Source organism: Salmo salar, chromosome 10 (genome assembly GCF_965601325.2).
Source record: "Salmo salar chromosome 10, fSalSal1, whole genome shotgun sequence".
Classification (NCBI taxonomy): Eukaryota; Metazoa; Chordata; class Actinopteri; order Salmoniformes; family Salmonidae; genus Salmo; species Salmo salar.
The window spans coordinates 25175338-25203141 of NC_138300.1; the positions used below are offsets into that span (position 1 = coordinate 25175338).

Consider the following 27804-nt stretch of genomic DNA (forward strand, 5'->3'; position numbering starts at 1 on the left):
ATTCTACTATACCTAACCCTTATATATCTACTATACCTAACCCATATATTCTACTATACCTAACCCTTATATACCTACTATATATATATATCTCTTATATACCTACTATACCTAAACCTTATATACCTACTATACCTAACCTTTAAATACCTACTATACCTAACCCTTACATACGTACTATTCCTAACCCTTATATACCTACTATATATACTATACCTACCCCTTATATACCTACTATACCTACTATACCTATCCCTTATATACCTACTATATATAGTGTAGCTATCCCTTATATACCTACTATACCTAACTCTTATATACCTACTATATATTCTGTACCTACCCCTTACATACCTACTATATATATACTGTACCTATCCGTTATATACCTACTATACCTATCCGTTATATACCTACTATACCTACTATACCTATCCCTTATATACCTACTATACCTATCCCTTATATACCTACTATATATACTATACCTACCCCTTATATACCTACTATACCTACTATACCTATCCCTTATATACCTACTATATATAGTGTAGCTATCCCTTATATACCTACTATACCTAACTCTTATATACCTACTATATATTCTGTACCTACCCCTTACATACCTACTATATATACTGTACCTATCCGTTATATACCTACTATACCTATCCCTTATATACCTACTATATATACTGTACCTATCCCTTATATACCTACTATACCTACTATACCTAACCCTTATATACCTACTATATATAGTGTAGCTATCCCTTATATACCTACTATACCTAACTCTTATATACCTACTATATATTCTGTACCTACCCCTTACATACCTACTATATATACTGTTCCTAACCCTTATATACCTACTATATATACTATACCTAACCCTTATATACCTACTATACCTATCCCTGATATACCTACTATACCTAACCCTTATATACCTGCTATACCTAACCCTTATATACCTACTATATATACTGTACCTATCCAATATATAGCTACTATACCTACTATATATACTGTACCTATCCCTTATATACCTACTATATATACTGTTCCTAACCCTTCTATACCTAACCCTTCTATACCTACTATACCTAACCCTTATATACCTGCTATACCTAACCCTTATATACCTAACCCTTATATACCTACTATATATACTGTACCTATCCAATATATAGCTACTATACCTACTGTACCTATCCCTTATATACCTACTATATATACTGTACCTAACCAATATATACCTACTATATATACTGTACCTATCCCTTATATACCTACTATATATACTATACCTAACCCTTATATACCTACTATACCTATCCCTGATATACCTACTATACCTAACCCTTATATACCTGCTATACCTAACCCTTATATACCTACTATATATACTGTACCTATCCAATATATAGCTACTATACCTACTATATATACTGTACCTATCCCTTATATACCTACTATATATTCTGTACCTACCCCTTACATACCTACTATATATACTGTACCTATCCGTTATATACCTACTATACCTATCCGTTATATACCTACTATACCTACCCCTTATATACCTACTATACCTACTATACCTATCCCTTATATACCTACTATATATACACTATACCTACCCCTTATATACCTACTATACCTACTATACCTATCCCTTATATACCTACTATATATAGTGTAGCTATCCCTTATATACCTACTATACCTAACTCTTATATACCTACTATATATTCTGTACCTACCCCTTACATACCTACTATATATACTGTACCTATCCGTTATATACCTACTATACCTATCCCTTATATACCTACTATATATACTGTACCTATCCCTTATATACCTACTATACCTACTATACCTAACCCTTATATACCTACTATATATATAGTGTAGCTATCCCTTATATACCTACTATACCTAACTCTTATATACCTACTATATATTCTGTACCTACCCCTTACATACCTACTATATATACTGTTCCTAACCCTTATATACCTACTATATATACTATACCTAACCCTTATATACCTACTATACCTATCCCTGATATACCTACTATACCTAACCCTTATATACCTGCTATACCTAACCCTTATATACCTACTATATATACTGTACCTATCCAATATATAGCTACTATACCTACTATACATACTGTACCTATCCCTTATATACCTACTATATATACTGTACCTAACCAATATATACCTACTATATATACTGTACCTATCCCTTATATACCTACTATATATACTATACCTAACCCTTATATACCTACTATATATACTATACCTAACCCTTATATACCTACTATACCTATCCCTGATATACCTGCTATACCTAACCCTTATATACCTACTATATATACTGTACCTATCCAATATATAGCTACTATACCTACTATATATACTGTACCTATCCCTTATATACCTACTATATATTCTGTACCTACTCCTTACATACCTACTATATATACTGTACCTATCCGTTATATACCTACTATACCTATCCGTTATATACCTACTATACCTACCCCTTATATACCTACTATACCTACTATACCTATCCCTTATATACCTACTATATATACTATACCTACCCCTTATATACCTACTATACCTACTATACCTATCCCTTATATACCTACTATATATAGTGTAGCTATCCCTTATATACCTACTATACCTAACTCTTATATACCTACTATATATTCTGTACCTACCCCTTACATACCTACTATATATACTGTTCCTAACCCTTATATACCTACTATATATACTATACCTAACCCTTATATACCTACTATACCTATCCCTGATATACCTACTATACCTAACCCTTATATACCTGCTATACCTAACCCTTATATACCTACTATATATACTGTACCTATCCAATATATAGCTACTATACCTACTATATATACTGTACCTATCCCTTATATACCTACTATATATACTGTTCCTAACCCTTCTATACCTACTATACCTAACCCTTCTATACCTACTATACCTAACCCTTATATACCTGCTATACCTAACCCTTATATACCTACTATACCTAACCCTTATATACCTACTATATATACTGTACCTATCCAATATATAGCTACTATACCTACTATACATACTGTACCTATCCCTTATATACCTACTATACCTATCCCTGATATACCTACTATACCTAACCCTTATATACCTGCTATACCTAACCCTTATATACCTGCTATATATACTGTACCTATCCAATATATAGCTACTATACCTACTATATATACTGTACCTATCCCTTATATACCTACTATATATACTGTTCCTAACCCTTCTATACCTACTATACCTAACCCTTCTATACCTACTATACCTAACCCTTATATACCTGCTATACCTAACCCTTATATACCTACTATACCTAACCCTTATATACCTACTATATATACTGTACCTATCCAATATATAGCTACTATACCTACTATACATACTGTACCTATCCCTTATATACCTACTATACCTATCCCTGATATACCTAACCCTTATATACCTACTATATATACTGTACCTATCCAATATATAGCTACTATACCTACTATATATACTGTACCTATCCCTTATATACCTACTATATATACTGTTCCTAACCCTTCTATACCTACTATACCTAACCCTTCTATACCTACTATACCTAACCCTTATATACCTGCTATACCTAACCCTTATATACCTACTATACCTAACCCTTATATACCTACTATATATACTGTACCTATCCAATATATAGCTACTATACCTACTATACATACTGTACCTATCCCTTATATACCTACTATACCTATCCCTGATATACCTAACCCTTATATACCTACTATATATACTGTACCTATCCAATATATAGCTACTATACCTACTATATATACTGTACCTATCCCTTATATACCTACTATATATACTGTTCCTAACCCTTCTATACCTACTATACCTAACCCTTCTATACCTACTATACCTAACCCTTATATACCTGCTATACCTAACCCTTATATACCTACTATACCTAACCCTTATATACCTACTATATATACTGTACCTATCCAATATATAGCTACTATACATACTGTACCTATCCCTTATATACCTACTATATATACTGTACCTAACCAATATATACCTACTATATATACTGTACCTATCCCTTATATACCTACTATATATACACTATACCTAACCCTTATATACCTACTATATATATACTATACCTAACCCTTATATACCTACTATACCTATCCCTGATATACCTACTATACCTAACCCTTATATACCTGCTATACCTAACCCTTATATACCTACTATATATACTGTACCTATCCAATATATAGCTACTATACCTACTATATATACTGTACCTATCCCTTATATACCTACTATATATACTGTTCCTAACCCTTCTATACCTACTATACCTAACCCTTCTATACCTACTATACCTAACCCTTCTATACCTACTATACCTAACCCTTATATACCTACTATACCTAACCCTTATATACCTACTATATATACTGTACCTATCCAATATATAGCTACTATACCTACTATATATACTGTACCTATCCCTTATATACCTACTATATATATACTGTACCTAACCAATATATACCTACTATATATACTGTACCTATCCCTTATATACACTGTTCCTAACCCTTATATACCTACTATACCTAACCCTTATATACCTACTATACCTAATATACCTAACCCTTATATATACTATACCTAACCCTTATATACCTACTATATATACTGTACCTATCCAATATATAGCTACTATACCTACTATATATACTGTACCTATCCCTTATATACCTACTATATATATACTGTACCTAACCAATATATACCTACTATATATACTGTACCTATCCCTTATATACACTGTTCCTAACCCTTATATACCTACTATACCTAACCCTTATATACCTACTATACCTAATATACCTAACCCTTATATATACTATACCTAACCCTTATATACCTACTATACCTACTGTACCTAACCCTTATATACCTACTATATATACTATACCTAACCCTTATATACCTGCTATACGTACTATACCTAACCCTATTATACCTACTATATATACTATACCTAACCCTTATATACCTACTATACCTAACTATCCCTTATATACCTACTATATATACTGTTCCTAAACCTTATATACCTACTATATATACTGTAACTAACACTTATATACCTACTATACCTAACCCTTATATACCTACTATACCTAACCCTTATATACCTACTGTACCTACTATACCTAACCCTTATATACCTACTATACCTACTATACCTAACCCTTATATACCTACTATACCTAACCCTTATATACATACTATATATACACTTTTCCTACTTCTTATATACCTGCTATATATACTGTTCCCATCCCTTATATACCTACTATATATACTGTTCCTAACCCTGATATACCTACTGTATATACTATACCTAACCCTTATATACCTACTACACCTGTAACTCTGACTAGCTTGACCCCATTGATGTACTGGGCCGTTCGCACTACCCTTTGTAGCGCCTTATGCTCAGATGCCGAGCAGTTGCCATACCAGGCAGTGATGCAACCGGTCAGGATGCTCTCGATGGTGCAGCTGTAGAATCTTTTGAGGATGTGGGGGCCCATGCCAAATCTTTTCAGTCTCCTGAGGGGGAAAAGGTTTTGTCGTGCCCTCTTCGCGACTGTCTTGGTGTGTTTGGACCATGATAGTTCGTTGGTGATGTGGACGTCAAGGAACATGAAGCTCTCAACCTCCTCCACCACAGCCCCATCGATCAGAATGGGGGCCTGTTCGGCCCACCTTTTCCTGTAGTCCACGATCAGCTCCTTTGTCTTGCTCACATTGAGTGAGAGGTTGTTGTCCTGGCACAACAATGCCAGGTCTCTGACCTCCTCCCTATAGGTCATCTCATCGTTGTCGGTGATCAGGCCTACCACTGTTGTGTCATCAGCAAACTTAATGGTGTTGGAGTCGTGTTTGGCCACGCAGTCATGGGCGAACAGGGAATACAGTAGGGGACTAGGTACACACCCCTGAGGGGCCCCAGTGTTAAGGATCAGCGTGGAAGACGTATTGTTGCCTACTCTTACCACCTGGGGGCGGCCCGTCAGGAAGTCCAGGGTCCAGTTGCACAGGGAGGTGTTTAGTCCCAGAGTCCTTAGCTTAGTGATAAGCTTTGAGGGCACCATGGTGTTGAACACTGAGCTGTAGTCAATGAATAGCATTCTCACATAGGTGTTCCTTTTGTCCAGGTGTGAAAGGGCAGTGTGGAGTGTGATTGAGATTGCGTCATCTGTGGATCTGTTGGGGCGGTATGCAAATTGGAGTGGGTCTGGGGTGTCGGGGAGGATGCTGTTGATGTGAGCCATGACCAGCCTTTCAAAGCACTTCATGGCTACCGACGTGAGTGCCACAGGGCAGTAATCATTTAGGCAGGTTACCTTTGCTTCCTTGGGCACAGGGACTATGGTGGTCTGCTTGAAACATGTCGGTATTACAGACTCAGCCAGGGAGAGGTTGAAAATGTCAGCGAAGACACTTGACAGTTAGTCCGCGCAGGCTTTGAGTACACGTCCTGGTAATCCATCTGGCCCAGTGGCTTTGTGAATGTTGACCTGTTTAAAGGTTTTGTTCACATCGGCTACCGAGAGCGTTATCACACCGTCATCCAGAACAGCTGGTGCCCTCGTGCATGTTTCGGTGTTGCTTGCTCGTTTGGTAGGCTCGCGTCCGGGTTTTTCTTTGTAGTCCATAATAGTTTTCAAGCCCTGCCACATCCGACGAGCGTCAGAGCCAGTGTAGTAGGATCCAATCTTAATCCTGTATTGACGCTTTGCTTGTTTGATGGTTTGTCCGAGGGCATAGCGGGATTTCTTATAAGCGTTCGGATTAGTCCCTCGCTCCTTGAAAGCGGCAGCTCTAGCCTTTGGCTCGATGTGGATGTTGCCTGTAATCCATGGCTTCTGGTTGGGATATGTACGTACAGTCACTATGGGGGATGACGTCGTCGATGCACTTATTGATGAAGCCGATGACTGAGGTGGTGTATTCCTCCATGCCATTGGATGAATCCCAGAACATATTCCAGTCTGTGCAAGCAAAACAGTCCTGTAGTTAAGCATCCACGTCATCTGACCACTTCCGTATTGAGCGAGTCACTGATACTTCCCGCTTTAGTTTTTGCTTGTAAGCAGGGGGATAGAATTGGTCAGATTTGCAGTCAGATTTGCCAAATGGAGGGCGGGGGAGAGCATAGTATGCATCTCTGCGTGTGGAGTAAAGGTGATCTAGGATTTTTCCCCCCCTGGTTGCACATGTGATATGCTGGTAAAAATTTGGTAAAACTGATTTGTTTGCCTGCATTCAAGTCCCCGGCCACTAGGAGCGCCGCTTCTGGGTGAGTATTTTCTTCTTTGGTTATGGCCTTATAGAGTTGGTTGAGAGCGGTCTTCAGCTTCGCTTTGTGGCGGTAAATAGACGGCTACGAATAATACAGATGAGAACTCTTGGTAGATAATGTGGTCGACAACTTATCATAACATACTCTACCTCACGCGAGCAATACCTCGAGACTTCTTTAATTAGACATCGCACACCAGCTGTTATTGACAAAAAGACACTCCCACCCCTCGTCTTACGTGAGGTAGCATCTCTGTTCTGCCAGTGCATGGAAAATACCGGCAGCTCTATATTATCCGTTTCTTCGTTCAGCCACGTCTCGGTGAAACATAAAATGTTACAGTTTAATGTCCCGTTGGTAGGATCATCTTAATAATAGGTCATCAATTTTATTTTCTAACGATTGCATGTTAGCAACAACAATCGAAGCCATTGGTAGTTTACTCACTTGCCTCTGGCTTATCAGAAGGATCCCTGATCTGCGTCCCCTTTTCTTCACGCAAAAGGCGTGGATCTGGGCCTGTGAAAGCAGGATATCCTTCTCGTCGGACTCATTAAAGGAAAAAGTTTCTTCCAGTCCGTGGTGAGTAATCGCTTTTCTGATGTCCAGAAGTTATTTTCGGTCATAACAGACGGTAGCAGCAACATTGTGTACACAATAAATAAATAAGTTACACAAAACGCAAAAAAAATTAAAATAAATTGCACAATTGGTTGGGAGAATGTAAAACGTCAGCCATGTTCTTCGGCGCCATTCAATTGCATATAGATGACATGCATTTTTCCCCTGCCATTTGATAACGGGCCATTCTAAATCTAAACAAATTTTACATATTAGTAAAGACAAGATTAAATTGAAAATTGTCTGATGGGTGAAAATATGAGTGAACAGTGAACAGCTGTGCAGCCTGAGGCAAGGAACAGAGCGCAAGCTTTTTCTGCTACTTTCGCAAATCATCTGTAGCCTATAGTCATACCACACAGCCCATATACGTTTGATTTCTAAAACATTCTAAGGTTTGTATCATTCACAACTAAAGTTGCCAAATAACTCTAAATCTAGCATACAGGACTACTTTCAAAATGTTAACTTGTCGCTCAACATAACCACTTCATATGCGCACTCACTCTGTAATGGGAAAAATATCCTTACTATTTTATTCAGCTAAGTTCAATTATATTCTTCTTACTATAAAATCATGTCACGAATTTATAAGCACATCTTGTCAGCTAAATGAACAAGCCTACAGCCTATGGCATGGAGCATAGCCAGATAACATGGGCCAACAGAAGGCCAACTCATATTCTGTTCTTCTGAAATACATTTTATTCATATCATAATGTTCCTTTAGACCTGAAAAAAATAAATAATGGATTTATTGTGATGGTGTATATTAAATTAATGTTTTAAATGTAGAAGTTCCAAAGGCGTGCATCAGCGGCTCGTATGTGTGGAGGTGTGGATATGTTAAATGTTAATTAACGGTCAATAACCAGCTGACAAAATGATGTCATGACCGCCACAGCCCTAGTACTGTGAGGTAGAGTTATGGTTGAGTGAGAGAGACTCACTGCGCTGCATGTGAGAGAACACAGCCTGGTTTTGTATATTTATTTATTAAGGATCCCCATTAGCTGCTGCCTTTACTCTTCCTGGGGTCCAGCAACATTAAGGCAGTTCTATACAATTTAAAATACTACATAACATGACATTTCATACAATTTTTCACAACATTAAGTGTGTTCCCTCAGGCCACTACTCTACAATACAAAATCCATTTGTACGCGTGTGTGTGTGTGTGTAGAGTGCGTCTTATGTGTAAGCGTGTGTGTCTCTTCACAGTCCCCGCTGTAGCATAAGGTGTATTTTTATCTGCTTGCATCAGTTACCGGATGTGGAATAGAGTTCCATGTAGCTATGGCTCTATGTAGTACTGTGCACCTACCATAGTCTGTCTATTCTGGACTTCTGGACTGTGAAGAGACCTCTGGTGGCATGTCTCGTGGGGTATGCATGGTGTCCAAGCTGTGTGCTAGTAGTTTGAACAGTGCATTCAGCACGTCAACACTTCTTACAAAAATAAGTAGTGATGAAGTCAATCTCTCCTCCACTTCGAGCCATGAGAGATTTACATGCATATTATTAAATGTTAGCTCTCTGTGTACATTTAAGAGCCAGCCATGCTGCCTTGTTCTGAGCCAATTGTAATTTTCAGAGGTTCCTCTTTGTAGCACCTGACCACACAGTTGTCCAGGTGCAACAAAACTAGGGCCTCTCTTGTTGATAGTGTAGTGGTTTACCTGTTGTGAGGCTGGGACAGGCTGCACCACGGGGGCCTGGGCGGAGGTGGACGTACGCAGCGCCACACTGGACGACGAATCGGACCCTCCCTCTGAACTCTGCATGCTGGGAACCTACAGGGGAGAGAGGGATGGGGAAGAGGAGTGAACACAAGGATATCCAAGGCAAGAAACAAGACGCACAGCCCTGCCTGACAGGACAGGAGAACAGACAGCATGCATACCTACTCAGAGCCAGGCCTGCACATGTGCTGCCATGCCAAACAAATGGGCTTTTCACAGCATGCCTGAGAGAAGGGCCAGGGCTTTCATATTGCCCGGGGGGGGTCCAGACCAGGCTCCAGCCAAGTCACTCGGAGTCACCTCAGAGCCCCAGAGGCGCCTTACTTCTGGCCTTTATTACTGGAACATTAACAACACTGGTAAAGCCAGCAACACTAAACAGCTGCTTAGTAGAAGTCCCGCTGCTAGGAAAGACGCAGGTGGAAAAAGTTGGTGAAAACAGTTGTGAGTATTGTCAGGACTTAGGAGGCCCGGTCCTCCAAACTGTAAACACTCTCTCGAACATTGGGAGAAAATATGCACAGCATGGCAAAAGGGAGTGAGAAGAGCAAAAAAATGTGAGAAGAGCAAAAAAATAGAGTGACAGAGGCTCTCTCTTTCAGAGAAAGAAACAGAGGGGAGAGGGAGGGATTGAAAATAAAATAAATAAAAAACTTTCACAGCCCCGCCAAAGAAAAGAGAAGGAAAAAAAAGAAGAAAATGGCAGTGGGGCTCCCACCCCTGCCAGGGTACTGAAAATATTCAGTGTTTGTTTCAAATGAGAGCTGTTCTCTGGGGGCTCCAATAATCCAGCTGATATCAGGAAATTCCTCAATGCTTTGTAAACGTTTGCCGGTTGCTATGGTGAGGAATCCATGACGACCACCCCTAACTCTGCCCCGCTCTCCTCCCTCCCCCCACTGTGCCATCCTTTCTCTTATTTATAAAGCTCATGCACAGGAACTTTCGAGTGTGGCCACAAAGCAAGGGAGGAGGTGAAAGAGACGGGAAGAAAGGGGTTGGGGGTCTTGCAGGAGGGAAGGCACCACAACTCTAGAAGATCAGGAGCTAAAACAAATGAGGCCTAATTAGTCAGCAGACATGGATACATATGGAGTGATTTCATAGCCAAATGAAATTGTACTTTAATTCCATAATTCAGAATTTGTTTTACTGAATTTAACATTTTTGAATTTGTAATGCACAAATTGGATCATTGAATTAAGACATTTAGTGGCCGGGGACTTTACACTCCTAGTGGCCGGGGACTTTAATGCAGGGAAACTTAAATCGGTTTGACCTAATTTCTACCAGCATGACACATGTGTAACCAGAGGAAGAAAAGAAAAAAAAAAAAAAAAAAAAAAAAGAACTCTAGACCACCTTTACTCCACACACAGACACATAAAGCTCTCCCTCGCCCTCCATTTGGCAAATTTGACCATAATTCTATCCTCCCGATTCCTGCTTACAAGCAAAAACTAAAGCAAGAAGCACCAGTGACAACCAATAAAAAGTGGTCAGATGAAGCAGATGCTAAGCTACAGGACTGTTTTGCTTGCACAGACTGGAATACTGTCCCGGGATTCTTCCGATGGTGTTGATGAGTTCACCACATCAGTCACTGGCTTCATCAATAAGTGCGTCAATGACGTCGTCCCCACAGTGACTGTACGTAGACTAACGTTCAAAAGTTTGTGGTCACTTAGAAATGTCCTTGTTTTAAAAAAAAAAAAATTGTCCATTAAAATATCAAATTGGTCAGAAATACACTGTAGACATTGTTAATGTTGTAAATTATTATTGTAGCCTGAAATGGCTGATGTTTTATGGAATATCTACATAGGCGTACAGAGGCCCATTACCAGCAACCATCACTCCTGTGTTCCAATGGCACGTTGTTAGCTAATCCGAGTTTATCATTTTAAAAAGGCTAATTGATCATTAGAAAACCCTTTTGCAATTATGTTAGCACAGCTGAAAACTGTTGTTCTGATTAAAGAAGCAATAAAACTGGCCTTCTTTAGGCTAGTTGAGTATCTGGAGCGTCAGCATTTGTGGGTTCAATTACAGGCTCAAAATGGCCAGAAACAAAGATCTTTCTTCTGAAACTCATCAGTCTATTCTTGTTCTGAGAAATGAAGGCTATTCCATGCGAGAAATTTCCAAGAAACTGAAGATCTGGTACAACGCTGTGTACTACTCCCCCCAAACTGTCTCTAACCAGAATAGAAAGAGGACTGGGAGGCCCCGGTGCACAACTGAGCAAGAGGACAAGTACATTAGTGTCTAGTTTGAGAAACAGATGCCTTACAAGTCCTCAACTGGCAGCTTCATTAAAAAGTACCCGCAAAACACCAGTCTCAACGTCAACAGTGAAGAGGCGACTTCGGGATGCTGGCCTTCTGGGCAGAGTTGCAAAGAAAAAGCCATATCTCAGACTGGCCAATAAAAAGATAAAGACGGGAAAACAGACACTAGACAGAGGAAGATTGGGGGAAAAAAGTGTTATAGACAGACGAATATAAGTTTGAGGTGTTCGGATCAAAGAACATTCGTGAGACGCGGGAAAAAAGTAAGATGCTGGAGGAGTGCTTGACGCCATCTGTCAAGCATGGTGGAGGCAATGTGATGGTCTGGGGGTCTTGAAGAAGGAAGGCCATCACTAAATTTTACCCATACCCTGTGGACGCCGCTTAATTGGAGCCAATTTCATCCTACAACAGGACAATGACCCAAAGCACAACTCCAAACTACGCAATAACTACTTAGGGAAGAAGCAGTCAGCTGGTATTCTGTCTATAACGGAGTGGCCAGCAGTCACCGGATCTCAACCCTATTGAGCTGTTGTGGGAGCAGCTTGACTGTAAGGTACGTAAGAAGTACCCATCAAGCCAATCCAACTTGTGGGAGGTGCTTCAGGAAGCATGAGGTGAAATCTCTTCAGATTACCTCAACAAATTAGCAACTAGAATGCCAAAAGTCTGCAAGGCTGTAATTGCTGCAAATGGAGGATTTTTTTGACGAAAAAAAGTTTGAAGGACAATTATTATTTCAATTAGAAATCATTATTTATAACCTTGTCATCGTCTTGACTATGTTTTCTATTCATATCGCAACTCATTTCATGTATGTTTTCATGGAAAACAAGGACATTTCTAAGTGACCCCAAACTTTTGAACGTTAGTGTACATACCCCTACCAGAAGCTGTGGATTACAGGCAACATCCACAATAAAGGGTAGAGCTTCCGCGTTCAAGGAGTGGGACTCTAACCCAGAAACTTAAAAGAAATTCCGCTATGCCTGCCGACGATCCTTCAAACAGGCAAAGTGTCAATATAGGACCAAGAATCGTACTATACCGGCTCCGACGCTCGTCAGATGTGGCAGAGCTTGCAAACTATTAGACTACAAATGGGAAGCACAGCCGCGAGCTGCCCAGTGACACGAGCCTACCAGACAAGCTAAATTACTTCCATGCTCGCGTCGAAGCAAGTAACACTTAAACATGCATGAGAGCATCAGCTGTTCTGGACGATGTGAGTAAGACCTTTAAACAGGTGAACATTCACAAGGCCAGATGGATTACCAGGACGTGTACTCCAAGCATGCGCTGACCAACTGGCAAGTGTCTTCACTGACATTTTCAACCTGTCCCTGACCAAGTCTGTAATACCTACATGTTTCAAGCAGACCACCATAGTCCCTGTGCCCAAGAACACTAAGGTAACCTGCCTAAATGACTACCGACCCGTAGCGCTCACGTCTGTAGCCATGAAGTGCTTTGAAAGGCTGGTCATGGCTCACATCAACACCATTATCCCAGAAACCCTAGACCCACTCCAATTTGCATACTGCCCCAACAGATCCACAGATGACGCACTCCTGCCGTCCACACTGCCCTTTCCCACCTGGACAAAAGGAACACCTACATGAGAATGCTATTCATTGACTACAGCTCAGCGTTCAACACCATAGTGCCCTCAAAGCTCATCACTAAGCTAAGGAACCTGGGACTAAACACCTCCCTCTGCAACTGGATCCTGGACTTCCTGACGAGCCACCCCCAGGTGGTAAGGGGTGCGTGCTCAGTCCCCTCCTGTGCTCCCTGTTCACGCATGACTGCGTGGCCAAGCACAACTCCAACACCATCAAGTTTGCCGATGACAACAGCGGATCACCGAAAACGATGTCAGAGACCTGGCCGTGTTGCACCAGGACAACAACCTCTCCCTCAACGTGACCAAGACAAAGGAGATGATTGTGGATTACCGGAAAAGGAGGACCGAGCATGCCAGCTGTATGCATCACTGCCTGGTATGGCAACTGCTCGGCCTCCGACCACAAGGTACTACACAGAGGGTAGTGCGTACAGCCCAGTACATCGCTGGGGCCAAACTTCCTGCCATCCAGGACCTCAATACCAGGCGGTGTCAGAGGAAGGCCTTAAAAATGGTCAAAGACTCCAGCCACCCAAGTCATAGACTGTTCTCTCTGCCACCGCACAGCAAGTGGTACCAGAGCGTCAAGTCTAGGTCCAAAAGGCTTCTTAACAGCTTCTACCCCCAAGCCATAAGACTCCTGAACAGATAATCAAATGGATACCCAAACTATTTGCATTGCTGCTACTCTGTTTATTATCTATGCAGTCACTTTACTTCTACCTACATATTACAGTACCGCAAATACCTCGACTAACTGGTGCCCCCGCACATTGACTCTGTACCAGTACCCCCTGTATATAGCCTCGCTATTGTTATTTTACTGCTGCTCTTTAAAGTACTTGTTAATTTTATCAATTTTTTACTTTTTTTAACTGCATTGTTGGTTAAGGGCTTGTAAGTAAGCATTTCACTGTTGTAGTCGGGGGCGCGTGATAAATAAAATGTGATTTTAATCAAAACGCTCTCTGTGGCCAACAAAACCTTCTGCCGGTTTCTGAAGCCAATGTGGCAAGTTGCGCAAGCTAGCTAGCTGCAGTGTCAACCATGTAGCTTGCTAACGTTAGCTAGATCAACCGGTCAGTCCAGCGCAGCACCCTCCCAATCCATTGCTCTCCCTTTCACTCGGTGTGTGTGTGTGTGGTGTCTAAATGCTATTCTGTTTTTATGACAAGAACTATAAAGCACATGTCACACAGTCAGTGTATCATCTCAGTAGGCTTTTTGTGCCACATACTAGAAATACATTGAGTGCGTGTCTTTATTTACAGCTTGTAGCGGCACAACCTAGGGTGAGAAAAATAGGCCAGCCAAGAAAATAAATACCCTTCAGTGGAAAGGAGAGGTTCACAAGAGAAGGCGGCTAAATCTTACCTTGGCAAGAAAAATATGATTTAGTCAACTTTGGCAATTGAGTTCTGCACTGATTGATTATTTATTACCAACATTCTTACCTGAATACCTACATTGATGTTTAATTACATGCTGAAATGTGTCATGATTGATAGTGAAATTGATATTATTGTAATAATTACCTGACTCCTTGATATTTCTTTGAGTGAAAAATGAAACATCACACTTGTAAGTCTTTTTAGTACGCATTCACCATCACATGTACTTTAAATTATATTGTGAAATACATTTTCATTAATGCTATTGGAATAATTTTACAATTTCAATGTCGAGTACCATTTACTTTATGAAATTAAGCACATTGATATATATTAAGTCAACTTTGAATAAGACCGTCATTTAAATTGTACAGCCTACAGATTGTTTGATGTCAGTCTTCATTGGAAACTACCTGTGCTGGAGGACATCTGCAAGACGGTGCTGGCAGGCTTAAATATTCAATTAATTGCACTAAGTTGTCCTTTTTGTGTGCTGTCACAGTTTATCAGAAAGTAACAAATTACCATACTAAATTTGTAACTAGTACTTAGTTCTGACCAAATACTTTTTTTCTCAAGTAGTTTCTTAAGAGGGTTACTTTTACTTGAGTAAATTACAATTAAAGTATAGATTTTCAGTACTCTACCCACCTCTAGAAATTCTACATAGCCTAACTATAAAATGTGGGCTAGCATCCACACTGGAGAAAAGTGTATCATTCTACAGTAGGCCCACATCTGTCAATCAACTGATTGCCCAAAATCAGCTCATCAACTCAGCCAGGGAAACACAGTAGCCTATTATTAGTTTTCACACCTTTCATTATGTAACAATGGATAGGCTAACGGTTAGCCTACAGAATGTAGCCTAATGGAAAATAAACCAAAGTAACAGGCGGCCTATTGCAACCATCAAAGGCACTAGATTATTGAAAGCTGATGTCTCGTTAAACCATCCTAGGCACACAGCTGATCTCAATTGCAACCATTATTGGTCACCTCATTACCGCTCACTAAAAAGATGTTGGTGTTAACTTAGTTAGAGATATATACATAATGACGAGATGCTCATGTCTCCGCCCTAATAATAAGGGTTGGGAAGTATCCAGATTTTCATACCGTTTCTGTACCAAACCGGGGTATCCGGTATTACCGAATGTGCACACAGGGGGCGCTATAATTTAATAAAAAAAACATACATACATACATACATACATACATACATACATACATACATACATACATACATACATACATACATACATACATACATACATACCATACATACATACCATACATACATACCATACTTTTTATTTTATGTATACACAACAGGGATCCTGGTCCAGGAGCGGACTGAATGTCTCGGCTGTAACCAAGAAGGGAGGTGACCAAGACTATTTGCACTGCCTCCCCTCCTTTAGGCTGCTGCTACTCTTATTAAGCATAGTCACTTTAATAACTCTACCTACATGTACATATTACCTCGACTAACCAATGCCCCCACACATTGATTCTGTACTGGTACACCCTGTATATAGCTTCACTATTGTTATTTTACTGCTGCTCTTTAAACATTTGTTACTTTTCTTTTTTTAAACTGCATTGTTGGTTAAGGGCTTGTAAATAATAATTTCACTGTAAGGTCTACACCTGTTGTAGTCGGCACATGTGACAAATATAATTTTATTTGATCTGTGTACATGCATGCATGTATGAGATATATTATATGATAGACAGAGCCCTAAAATTGAATGTTCCAGTAATAGGACCTAGGCCTAGCGTTTAAAATCGAGCGAGATAATATTATTTGATAGCAGGCTTGATCCCAATGACTCGACTGCCCCCTGCATGGAGAGAAAGAGTACGTGTAATTTTGAAGTAATCATGAAGCTCATTTGAATTTCCTGATGCCGCAGGAAAATTCTCTGCGAGAAAAGAGGGATCAAGTTAAAATAGACCTACAGATGTTGGCTCTTAACAATGAAACGGTTGTCTCAATTCAATTATCTGTGACATTTCTACACACACACACACACACACACACAAAGCATAGACCATGACATTTGAAATTCAATAAAACAAACTTTTGAATATAGTTCTGACATAGACCCCATAAAAATACATACCGTAGTAGCCTACACGGCTTCACGCCTTTGCTGTTAATGTCAGCCAATCAAAGCAGCACTGTCTACAGTCGGTGACTCCATGTGTAGTAAGCAACATGGGAGATTTCTAATCAAGGCAAAATGGAATTACAACTACTGAATTAAATTTGTTAAATGAGAAGGAGTAGGCTTCAATTACTAGCAACCATCAGGTAGGCTGTTTAATCTGAATGGAGTGCTGTAGACAAGGACAGGAAACGCAGCAAAATAGCCTCAATTACATTTAGCTGGTAGCTGGCCATCTTCTTTACATCGATTTGATGCAGTCAAGACAAGCACTACCAGATGGGATGGTAGACAACCTATGGAATCTACAAGTTTGTCTAACTACTGCAAGTCTGTATCTCTCCTGTGTAAAACTCACCGACCCCTGCCAAATCACACTGCTGCAAGCAAGCGGCACCCAAGCCAGTTTCAAATGTTTTTTTTACATGCATTTCGACTATCCATATATCCCGCAAAAATATAATATTACTCTAATGAAATTATGTCAAATACCCATCTCAAAACTGAATGCATCTGAGAAGTTAAACACATGAAACTTTGATAAACTTGATACAGATAATGAATGCAATATCTACCATATTAAAACTGAACATATACAGTACTAGTCAAAAGTTGACACACCTACTCATTCAAGGGTTTCTTTATTTTTACTATTTTCTACATTGTAAAATAATAGTGAAGACATCAAAACTATGAAATAACACATATGTAACAAACAAAAAAGTTCAAATCAAAATGTTATATTTGAGATTCTTCAAAGTAGCCTCCCTTTGCCTTGACAGCTTTGCACACCCTTGGCATTCTCTCAACCAGCTCGACCTGGAATGCTTTTCCAACAGTCTTGAAGGACTTCCCACATATACTGAGCACTTGTTGGCTGCTTTTCCTTCACTCTGCGGTCCAACTCATCCCAAACCATCTCAATTGGGTTGAGGTCAGGGGATTGTGAAAGCCAGGTCATCTGACGCAGCACTCCATCACTCTCCTTCTTGGTAAAATATCCCTTACACAGCCTGGATGTGTTGGGTCATTGTCCTGTTGAAAAACAAAATGATAGTGCCACTAAGCGCAAACCTGATGGGATGGCGTATCGCTGCAGAATGCTGTGTTAAGCACACTTGGCCGTGCTGGTTTGAATTCTAAATAAAATCAGACAGTGTCACCAGCAAAGCACCCCCACACCTCCTCCTCCAGACTTCACAGTGGGAACCACACATGCAGAGATCATCCGTTCACCTACTCTGCGTCTCACAAAGACACGGCAGTTGGAACCAACAACCTCAAATTGGACTCATCAGACCAAAGGACAGATTGCTCATGTTTCTTGGCCCAAGCAAGTCTCTTCTTATTGGTGTCCTTTAGTAGTGGTTTCTTTGCAGCAATTCAACCATGAAGGCCTGATTCACACAGTCTCCTCTGAACAGTTGATTTTGAAATGTGGCTGTTACTTGAACTCTGCATTTATTTGGGCTGCAATTTCTGAGGCATGTAACTCAAATGATCCTCTGCAGCAGAGGTAACTCTGGGTCTTCCTTTCCTGTGGCAGTCCTCATGAGAGCCAGTTTCATCATAGCACTTGATGGTTTTTGCAACTGCACTTGAAGAAACTTTCAAAGTTCTTGAAATGTTCTGGATTGACTGACCTTCATGTCTTAAAGTAATGATATACTGTCATTTCTCTTTGCTTATTTGAGCTGTTCTTGCCATAATATGGACATGGTCTTTTACAAAACTCTTCTGTATTACCACCCCCCCCCACACACACACACCTTGTCACAACAACTGATTGGCTGAAACGCATTAAGGAGGAAATAAATTCCACAAATGAACGTTTAACAAGGCACACCTGTTAATTGAAATGCATTCCAGGTGATTACCTCATGAAGCTGGTTGAGAGAATGCCAAGAGTGTGTAAAGCTGTCATCAAAATGTATTTTGATTTGTTAAATACTTTGTTATTTCATAGCTGATGTCTTTACTATAGTTCTACAATGTAGAAAATAGTAAAAAATAAATTAACCTTTGAATGAGTAGGTGTGTCCAAACTTAACTGGTACTGTACATATTCAAACTGTATTATATTACACTTAAACTTGAATGCAATTTTAATTAGATTATTTTAATTATAATTCATTTTTCAATTTGCGCATTACAAATTCAAATATTAAATTCTAACACGAATAAAAAATTATGGAATTCAAATACAATCAGTTGGAACTGAAATCAAAATCAAATACAATTTCTGTTGCCACTGAAATCGCTACTTAGACATGCCACTGCCATTACTTATTCAATCAGTTGCCAGGAGGAGCAGACTTAAGTGTAACTGCCAGTGTTTTAACAACATGAAATCTTAGTAAAAATCTGTTCACATACACCCCCAGGAAAAATGGCATTTTCTGACATGAGAGCACTTAGATATGGTAATTTTCACATTTTCATAAAATCAAAGAATGTTTGGGAACGACGTAGAGTAAGGCCTTTGTGAAAATTCTATAGCGTGTGTTTGGACAATTAGTAGACACTGTAGTAAATACAACCTAATAAAAACATCTGTCTCGTCCAAGACCGGAGTCTAAGCAGACCGGTGTGCCAGAGCCAATTAGAGCTACAAGACAAATAAGCCATTTACCACACAGGCCTGCCATCATTCACTTTGAACTAGACTGTATATTAACAGGCAGTAGCAACAGCGCAACTTCAGATCATTAGAACACATTCGCCAAAGCCACAAAATAAACCTGAATGGATTTCTGAAAATACCACAGGAGTCTTCTTACATTTGGGAAATTTTACAGTTCTATTGATCAAATAAATCAAATCTTACTGGTCACATACACATGGTTAGCAGATGTTAATGCGAGTGTTGCGAAATGCTTGTAATTATTATTATTTTTTTAATTAACATTTAAAAAAAAAATTAAACTCATGGGAAGGTAGGCTCTCACACTCAATTACGCACATCAACAACAAGATCAACAACTAATGCTAGCGAGAACGAGATGAGCTAAAATCTAACCAGGGAACATTAGATAAACCCTCAAACTTTTTCAGCTAATTGGCCATCAAAATTGCACTGATAAACGATGAGCAGGATACTATTCCCCATTCTTCTGCAGCTTGCCTGCCAATGCATGCTTGTCCGCCAATGCATGCTTGTCCCAACCCACGTTTTGACAACAGAATGGGAACTTGCCCGCCCGCCCATTTGATCGACGCCAAATACATTTGATTGACAACTAAGGGTGCGTTCGTAAATTGCCTCCAGTGTGTCAAAATGCACTCTGGGTGGTTCAATAATTCAGAGCGTACACTGCACTATAGACAGTGGCAGAGGCAGAAATCCCAGGGGGGGGGGGGGGGGGGGGGGGGAGAGACACACGACCCCCCCCCCCCCATCCTGGGAAAAATATGATTTGTCCCCCCCCAATATATCACTGAAACATAACTATGTCATTTAAATAATATTAATAATACGCAATGAAAGCAATTGTGCTGATTATAGACACTTAATAGCGCGTTAAGTTTCAAAAGATTGCGACCCCCCCACCCTTTGCCTCACAATGGTTTGATCCACTGCCAGTTCCTTAGTTGGCAAGGTAACAGAGGGGTCGCGTCTACTGTCTGAAAGGCACTCAATGAACGTAACTGACGTGAGGTTAATCCAGTCAATCACGCACACACACTAGCTGAATATGCAGAGCTAGCGCGCAAATATTAATTATTAAGCTAGCTAGTACCTATTCCATTTATGTAGCGTCGTCAAAGATGGAATCTTTGCTATGGTCAATTTATTCCAAGATCAGCATGCAGATGATGTAAGTTAGTGCTTCAAAGTCCCTGTGATAAGGTTAGCGATAAACTGAAGTCCAAACTGAACAGAACTACACTCTCTACTACCATTGTCTTAAATATATTTAATGGTCTCGTTGCAAAAGCTAAATTGTCGCAAGGGAACTTTTATTTACTTATTTTATTTCACCTTTATTTAACCCGGGTAGCAAAGATTATAGCAAACACCACTGAAACGGAATTGGTGCTCGCTAGCTTTGCAAATTCAGCTATTGTTGGAAGCCAGCCAATATGAAACAAACTATTAAAATTACAAAAGGTTGCAGCATATGTTGTGTAAATGGCGAACTCATACAGCTGTCAACTCTTGTCATTTTAATCCGTTTCACATTTGCTAGCTACCTTTTAGATCGAAGCCCAAATAGATGATGATAGAAGCCCATCTCCTACTGTAAATAACCTACACACGTGTGTGTGTGTGTGTGTGTGTGTGTGTGTGTGTGTGTGTGTGTGTGTGTAGCCAGCCAGGTAGAAAAATGGCAGAAAAATAAAAGACGGACATCAGAGTATTTTTCAGTACACCAAAACGCAAAGTAAGAACCCTAGTAGCCTAATATCTCAAAGACTAGTTGATAAAATGTTCATAAGAAAGAAATGAAATTCTAATGGAAATGTTTCACAATGATGTCATTAGGCAGAGCAGGCAACAGATGGCACACAGACAGCAGAGTTGGGGACAGATATGCAGGACAGACTGGCAGAGACAGGGAGTCTCAGGTAAGTTTGTTGAGTCTTTGTTTGGCAACATTATGAAAGGTTCTCAATTTTTTTTACTTGTAAAATAGGAACATAATTGGAAAATGCCATGGATGCCCCCACTCTCAACTTAAACTGGTGACTGAACTACGATTTGTTAAAGGCAATGGTATTGCTGTTGTGATTAGTTGTGTAGTTTTGGGTACTGGTAGTTAGGAGTACAGCAAACACCTTATTTCTTTGGTTCCTCAATATACATTTACCATATTACAATGTAGGCTGTGTGTTACAGCACTACTTTTGGTGTCCCCCTCAGGAATTGCTCTTGAGAAAATTTAATGTAATTGTCCCCTCCAAAGTTGATATCAGATTTTTGCCCCTGGACAGTGGATGCTCTGGCCGAGAAGTCAGGTTAATCCGAGCGTTCCTCACAACGGCAGTCAATCCCCAAGCTAACTGGTTAAAGTTGGCTAGCTACTTCCAGACACAAATGAGAGAACACCTCACTCTAACCATTTTACATACCCTAGCAAAGCTGGTTAGGCTGTTTACATTATGTAGTCACTAACGTTATCTAGAGTGTTAGTGACTAACTATGCTGCTGGAAACAATGTAATTACTCGTTTTGCCAACGTTTACTGACACCGGTCATATTCAGCGAGTGTTGCGCGTTCATAAATTCATCAGTTATTCAGAGTAGACAGTCAGTGAATTTACAAACGCAAGAGATATGCTAACTGGATAACAGTCGTTAAAGTTCTGCATAGGTAACTAGATAGCTAGCTAGGAAAGCGCTTCACATTTATTGCTAACTAACCAAATGACACCTGCATCTCTAGCCACCAAAAAACAATATACGGGGAAAAAGTTGGTCACTCACCCACTGCGCCAATGACATGGCAGCAGCTAGCTAGCGTTAGGCTCTGTGTTTTTAGCTAGCTAAATACCCAAATGGGTGGAGGATGCAAACAATGTACCCGGCCAGCTATGATTTACAAACTGAGCAATATTTTTTGTACTACCAAGAAATGTTTTGGTGAATTATATTAATCATGCATTGAACTGCATCCATCTATTCTGCCAACAATGAGTCATAACCTATTTTTAAAACCTCTAAATGCTGGTTTTGTAGCATATACAAGGAATTTTATATTTTTGACTGACATGTCTGTTTCATATCTGCAAAGTAGTTAAAACGCTGTCAGCTCCACTTTAAAACAAGGCCACCATACCAGGCAGACAGGCTGAATAAGGAAAATCCTTTAAACTGATAAACACTCCCTACATATACAATTACAGCAATAAAAGCCCCATCAATACACAGGAAAATAATACACAAAGCTTTATCATATCTACCATAATCAAAGATCATATGTAAACAGTAACACTGCTTGCATGACTAGCTTACAGTCTTCATTAACAGGCTGCTTTTAATACTGTTTGATTAGACAGTCATTAATCATCATTTAAAATGAAGATAGTGGGTGGGCAACAGGTGCTGTTCAGCTCTTCCTCTGCTCAAACACCCCCAGCACTTTAAATGCCAGTATTTCTTACAAATCCGTTTTGACACTTAAGAGACTCGTTCTAATAGCGTTCAACAGTGAGTGAATGTAAAATGCAGATTGCTTATATTCTGGTGGAAAATTGCTTTAGAGCTGTACACCAAGTTAAAGACTGATGGCAAATAATAGGTTAACATTAGGGCATGAAAACAATTGTGAGCAACACCATACATAAGCTAATCAAACAAAATTGTGAAATGTTATTTTTCACAAAAATAGGCATGTACTACCACTGAGCTGGGTGTGCCGCTGACATTTCCCCACACAGGAGGATTGGCTGTCTAGATGAGTAATAGCCTCAATGGTGGAGCTAATGTTGAAATTCTTCAATTACTTTAGGCTGGCATGTGTCAATCGTTGTCTAAACATTGATCAAATAGGGACTCACTCAATATAAAAGCTGTTTGAGAAGACAAAGACAAGTCCATCTCTGTGTAACCTCTCTAAACAGTCACAAACAACTGTCACATGAGATGGACCAGAGGGGGCTGCACGTGTATTTGTCAGAGAGGAGGCAAAATTAACACCATTCTGTAAGGGTCCAGAGTAGACCCTAGAGAAGGACCATCCTCCTTTCTCCATTTCTTGCATTATTCCTTGTGGCAAAGCAAATAATAGCAGTACTGATTTAGGATTTTCTGAATGAAGTTAAAAAGGGGGGGAAAAAATATTTAACGCTCCAGCGGTCAGATGTTTTAAAAGGAAATAATTTGTTTGTGGGGTGTCAGTTGAGTTATAAATACACTAGTAACAATCCCTGCAGTTATCTTTGGACTTTCCTTAGCACAGATATTATGCAATGAAGGGAGGGAGAGGGAGCGGTGGGGTGGTGTAGCAGCTCATAAACCTAGGCTTTGTCCTTTAGGTTATCATGCATAAAGCTCAATTAAATGGGGGCTTTGGTAGGAGTGGTGAAGTGCGCCATGAGTTGGACTGGAGAAGGGAGAAAGTGCAGGCAGGCAGCCAATATGATCTGAGCCCCAAGTAAAGGTTAAAAGCCACACAAATTCCCCACCAGCTGCTATGAGCGGCACAAAGGCGGAACACAGCGGGAGCCCCAGCACACCACTGTAGAACCCAACGATAAATGGGCTGCACTTTAAAAACAGCCTTTCTCCTCGCAGCCCCAATACAACTTCACACACAAACCCCTACAAAAGGAGCCGGTTTTCACTCAAGCAAATCACAAATGAGCAATTAAGACAATTGCATGAGTGGACCAATTTCCCTCTGTTAAAGAGTCAACCGAGTTGTGAGGGAAAGGGAAAAATGAAGAACTTCACAATTTTAGTCCTCTAAAATTAAACATGCAGTTCTATAAACTCATACCTGTTATTTGGTATGAAAATCTGGACAAGATTTAAACATCTGTCACTGACAAATCTAACTTAAAACAGCACTCAGAGAAAAACACATACAGATGTTCAATTAAAAACAGGAGCCCAGTCTTGGCTCTTGTTTGCACTGGCCCACATTGTTTGCAGAGCAACAACGGTTGCTAGTGGCAACACCGTCCACTCCCGTTTCCAGGAGCCTGTTGCTATGCAACCAACCGAATACTTCCCAAACCAAACAATGCCATCCCCCAACTGATCCCTCTCTCACACTAAGCAGAAACTTACAACAATAAATACATAAGCTATTAATTTCAGACACTGGGGGGAAGACAGAGGGCAGGCTAATTCCAGTACCATGCAGAGGAAAGATTATATAAAAATGTTAACTCCATGCTGGTTTCAACTTGACTGAAGGCAGAATGTAGTGTTTTTATGCACTCAGTGGTCAAATAAAGGAGGAATGTTTAAGTCAACAGAAAGGCAACAGCCAATCCTCTAAGCTTGGTTTACACCTCTACACTTCAAAAACAATTACTTTGAAAAACAAGCACAAATGACTAACTTTTCTAATCCATGCAGCAGAAAAGAGACATGAGCACCTTGGAGAGGAGAGCACAGACTAGTCCGACTCGAGGCTTTTAGTGTACATCGGAAATTGAAACAACCAGGCAATAACGCAGACACTTGTTGCCATTAAAGTCCTGTTTATGGTGGACATTTGTACTCCACTGCTTGTATTGCCAGCTAGCCCTGTCTGTCTGTGCACAGTTTTTTCCAAGAGTCCTCTGTTCACCATATCCTGCCCCCACACCCACCCCCGATCCCTAGCCTAGTCGTTCAGTTATATAACAGATAAATATACTTAGAGAAGGAACAGGCTTTCCATACATGCATTTCTACTCTGAAGAGAGTTCAATCAATGTAATCTTTATTGGGTAACCAATCCAATAGCCATCCCCATTGTAAAAAACCCAGGTTGGCTCCTTTTTGATTCTATTAAAAAAAACATAACCATAGCACACAGGCGCTGCACTCACACGAAAAGAGAATTAAGATATGATAAGAGATTTCCACGACCGAGGCTGTTCTTCAAGCCTGTCTCATTAATTCATGGCTAATCCAATCAAAGCAGCTATTGGGGTCTGCAGATGGTGAGGCTGGAGGGAGAGGAGGGGACCTGGACAGCTAACAGAGGAGAGGAGCCATTCTTGGGGCCTCTAAACCAGCCACGGATCCTGGATCCACTCTTTCCCAGATTCCACCTCTGGTCACCACTACAGCCCACAGCCCGTCGACACCATCCGTCACAATGTGGAGCGCACGCATGACAGACCAAGAATTATGAAATGGTTGCCATAGAGACTGTTCACCCATACACCTCCCCCAACCACCCCCACCTCTGTAACCCTTTCCAGATTTCCACCACCTACCATCCCCATTTACATCCACCCCTAAACTGAATAATACTGAATTAGAGAATAAGAAAGTACAGTTCAGAGAAGTCAACCTGCTGGAGAACAAACCAGAAGTGCAGGGAGGAACTAATCTGTTGCATGTGGGTGTCTCTCGTTAATGAACATTTATCTCCTGTTTTTCCAGCAAGGGTGATGAGAGTTGAGGGAACATCAGGTCTTTGTTTCATGCCACCTTGTTGTCCATCGAGATAGAAAACCTTTCTGAAATGAAGAAAAATTAAAAAAATAAAAACCTGTTACCACCTGGCAGCTAGAATTGAGACAGTTTTATATAGCCTAGACAAAAACAAATTCAACTTCACTAAGTGATGCTCATCAATGCATAGTTACCAAGTCAATGTCTGCAACAACAACAACAAAAAACCATTCCAATTATTTACAATGTAAAACAAAAAAAATATTTCATGCCATGGAGTTGGTGCCATTATCAGCACAGACAAATCCAGTGCCTTCGGAAAGTATCCTGACCCCTTGACTTATTCCACATTTTGTTACAGCTTTATTCTAAAATTAAATAAAACAAATTCCTCAGCAATCTATAGCCAATACCCCATAATGACAAAGCAAAAACAGGTTTAGAATTTTTTGCAAGTGTATTAAAAATAAAACATACCTTATTTACATAAGTATTCAGCCCCTTTGCTATGAGACTCGAAATTGAGCTCAGGTGCATCCTGATTCCATTGATCATCCTTGAGATGTTTCTACAACTTGACTGGGGTCCACTTGCGGTAAATTCAATTGATTGGACAGGATTTGGAAAGGCACACACCTGTCTATATAAATGTCCCACAGTTGACAGTGCATGTCAGAGCAAAAACCAAGCCATGAGGTGAACGAATTGTCCGTAGAGCTCCGAGACAGGATTGTGTCGAGAAACAGATCAGGGGAAGGGTACCCAAACATTTCTTCAGCATTGAAGGTCCCCAAGAACACCGTGGCCTCCATCATTCTTAAATGGAAGAAGTTTGGAACCACTAAGACTCTTACTAGAGCTGGCCACCCGGCCAAACTTAGCAGTCGGGGGAGAAGGGCCTTGGTCAGTGAGGGGACCAAGAACCCTATGGCCACTCTGACAGAGCTCCTCTGTGGAGATGGGAGAACCTTCCAGAAGGACAACCATCGCTGCAGCACTCCACCAACCAGGCCTTTATGGTAGAGTGGCCAGAAGGAAGCCACTCCTCAGTAAAAGGCACATACATGACAGCCCGCTTGGAGTTTGCCAAAAGGCACCTAAACAAGATTCTCTAGTCTGATGAACTCTTTGGCCTGAATGCCAAGCATCACGTCTGGAGGAAACCTGGCACCATCCCTATGGTGAAGCATGCTGCTGGCAGCATCATGCTATGGGGATGTTTTTCAGCGGCAGGGACTGGGAGATTATTCAGGATAGGGAAAGATGAATAGAGCAAAGTACAGAGAGAGATCCTTGATGAAAACCTGCTCCAGAGAGCTCAGGACTTCAGACTGGGGCGAAGGTTCACCTTCCAACAGGACAACGACCCTAAGCACACAGCC

At 40.3% G+C, this 27804-nt stretch overlaps 1 protein-coding gene across 3 annotated transcripts in view; it reads right to left on the minus strand.

Annotated features, from left to right (window-relative positions):
- The window catches only part of LOC106613840 (DNA-binding protein RFX2), a 72215-nt gene that overhangs the window by 30220 nt on the left and 14191 nt on the right, over positions 1-27804 (minus strand). For 2 of the 3 annotated variants that reach the window (XM_082956829.1, XM_014216501.2), the window contains exon 2: positions 9813-9926. In XM_082956829.1, the coding sequence (XP_082812955.1) occupies positions 9813-9917 (105 nt within the window). In that variant the 5' untranslated portion in view covers positions 9918-9926. Of the gene's footprint in view, positions 1-9812; positions 9927-26334; positions 26488-27804 lie in introns of all 3 variants that reach the window. The other variant, XM_014216502.3, reaches the window with a different exon arrangement.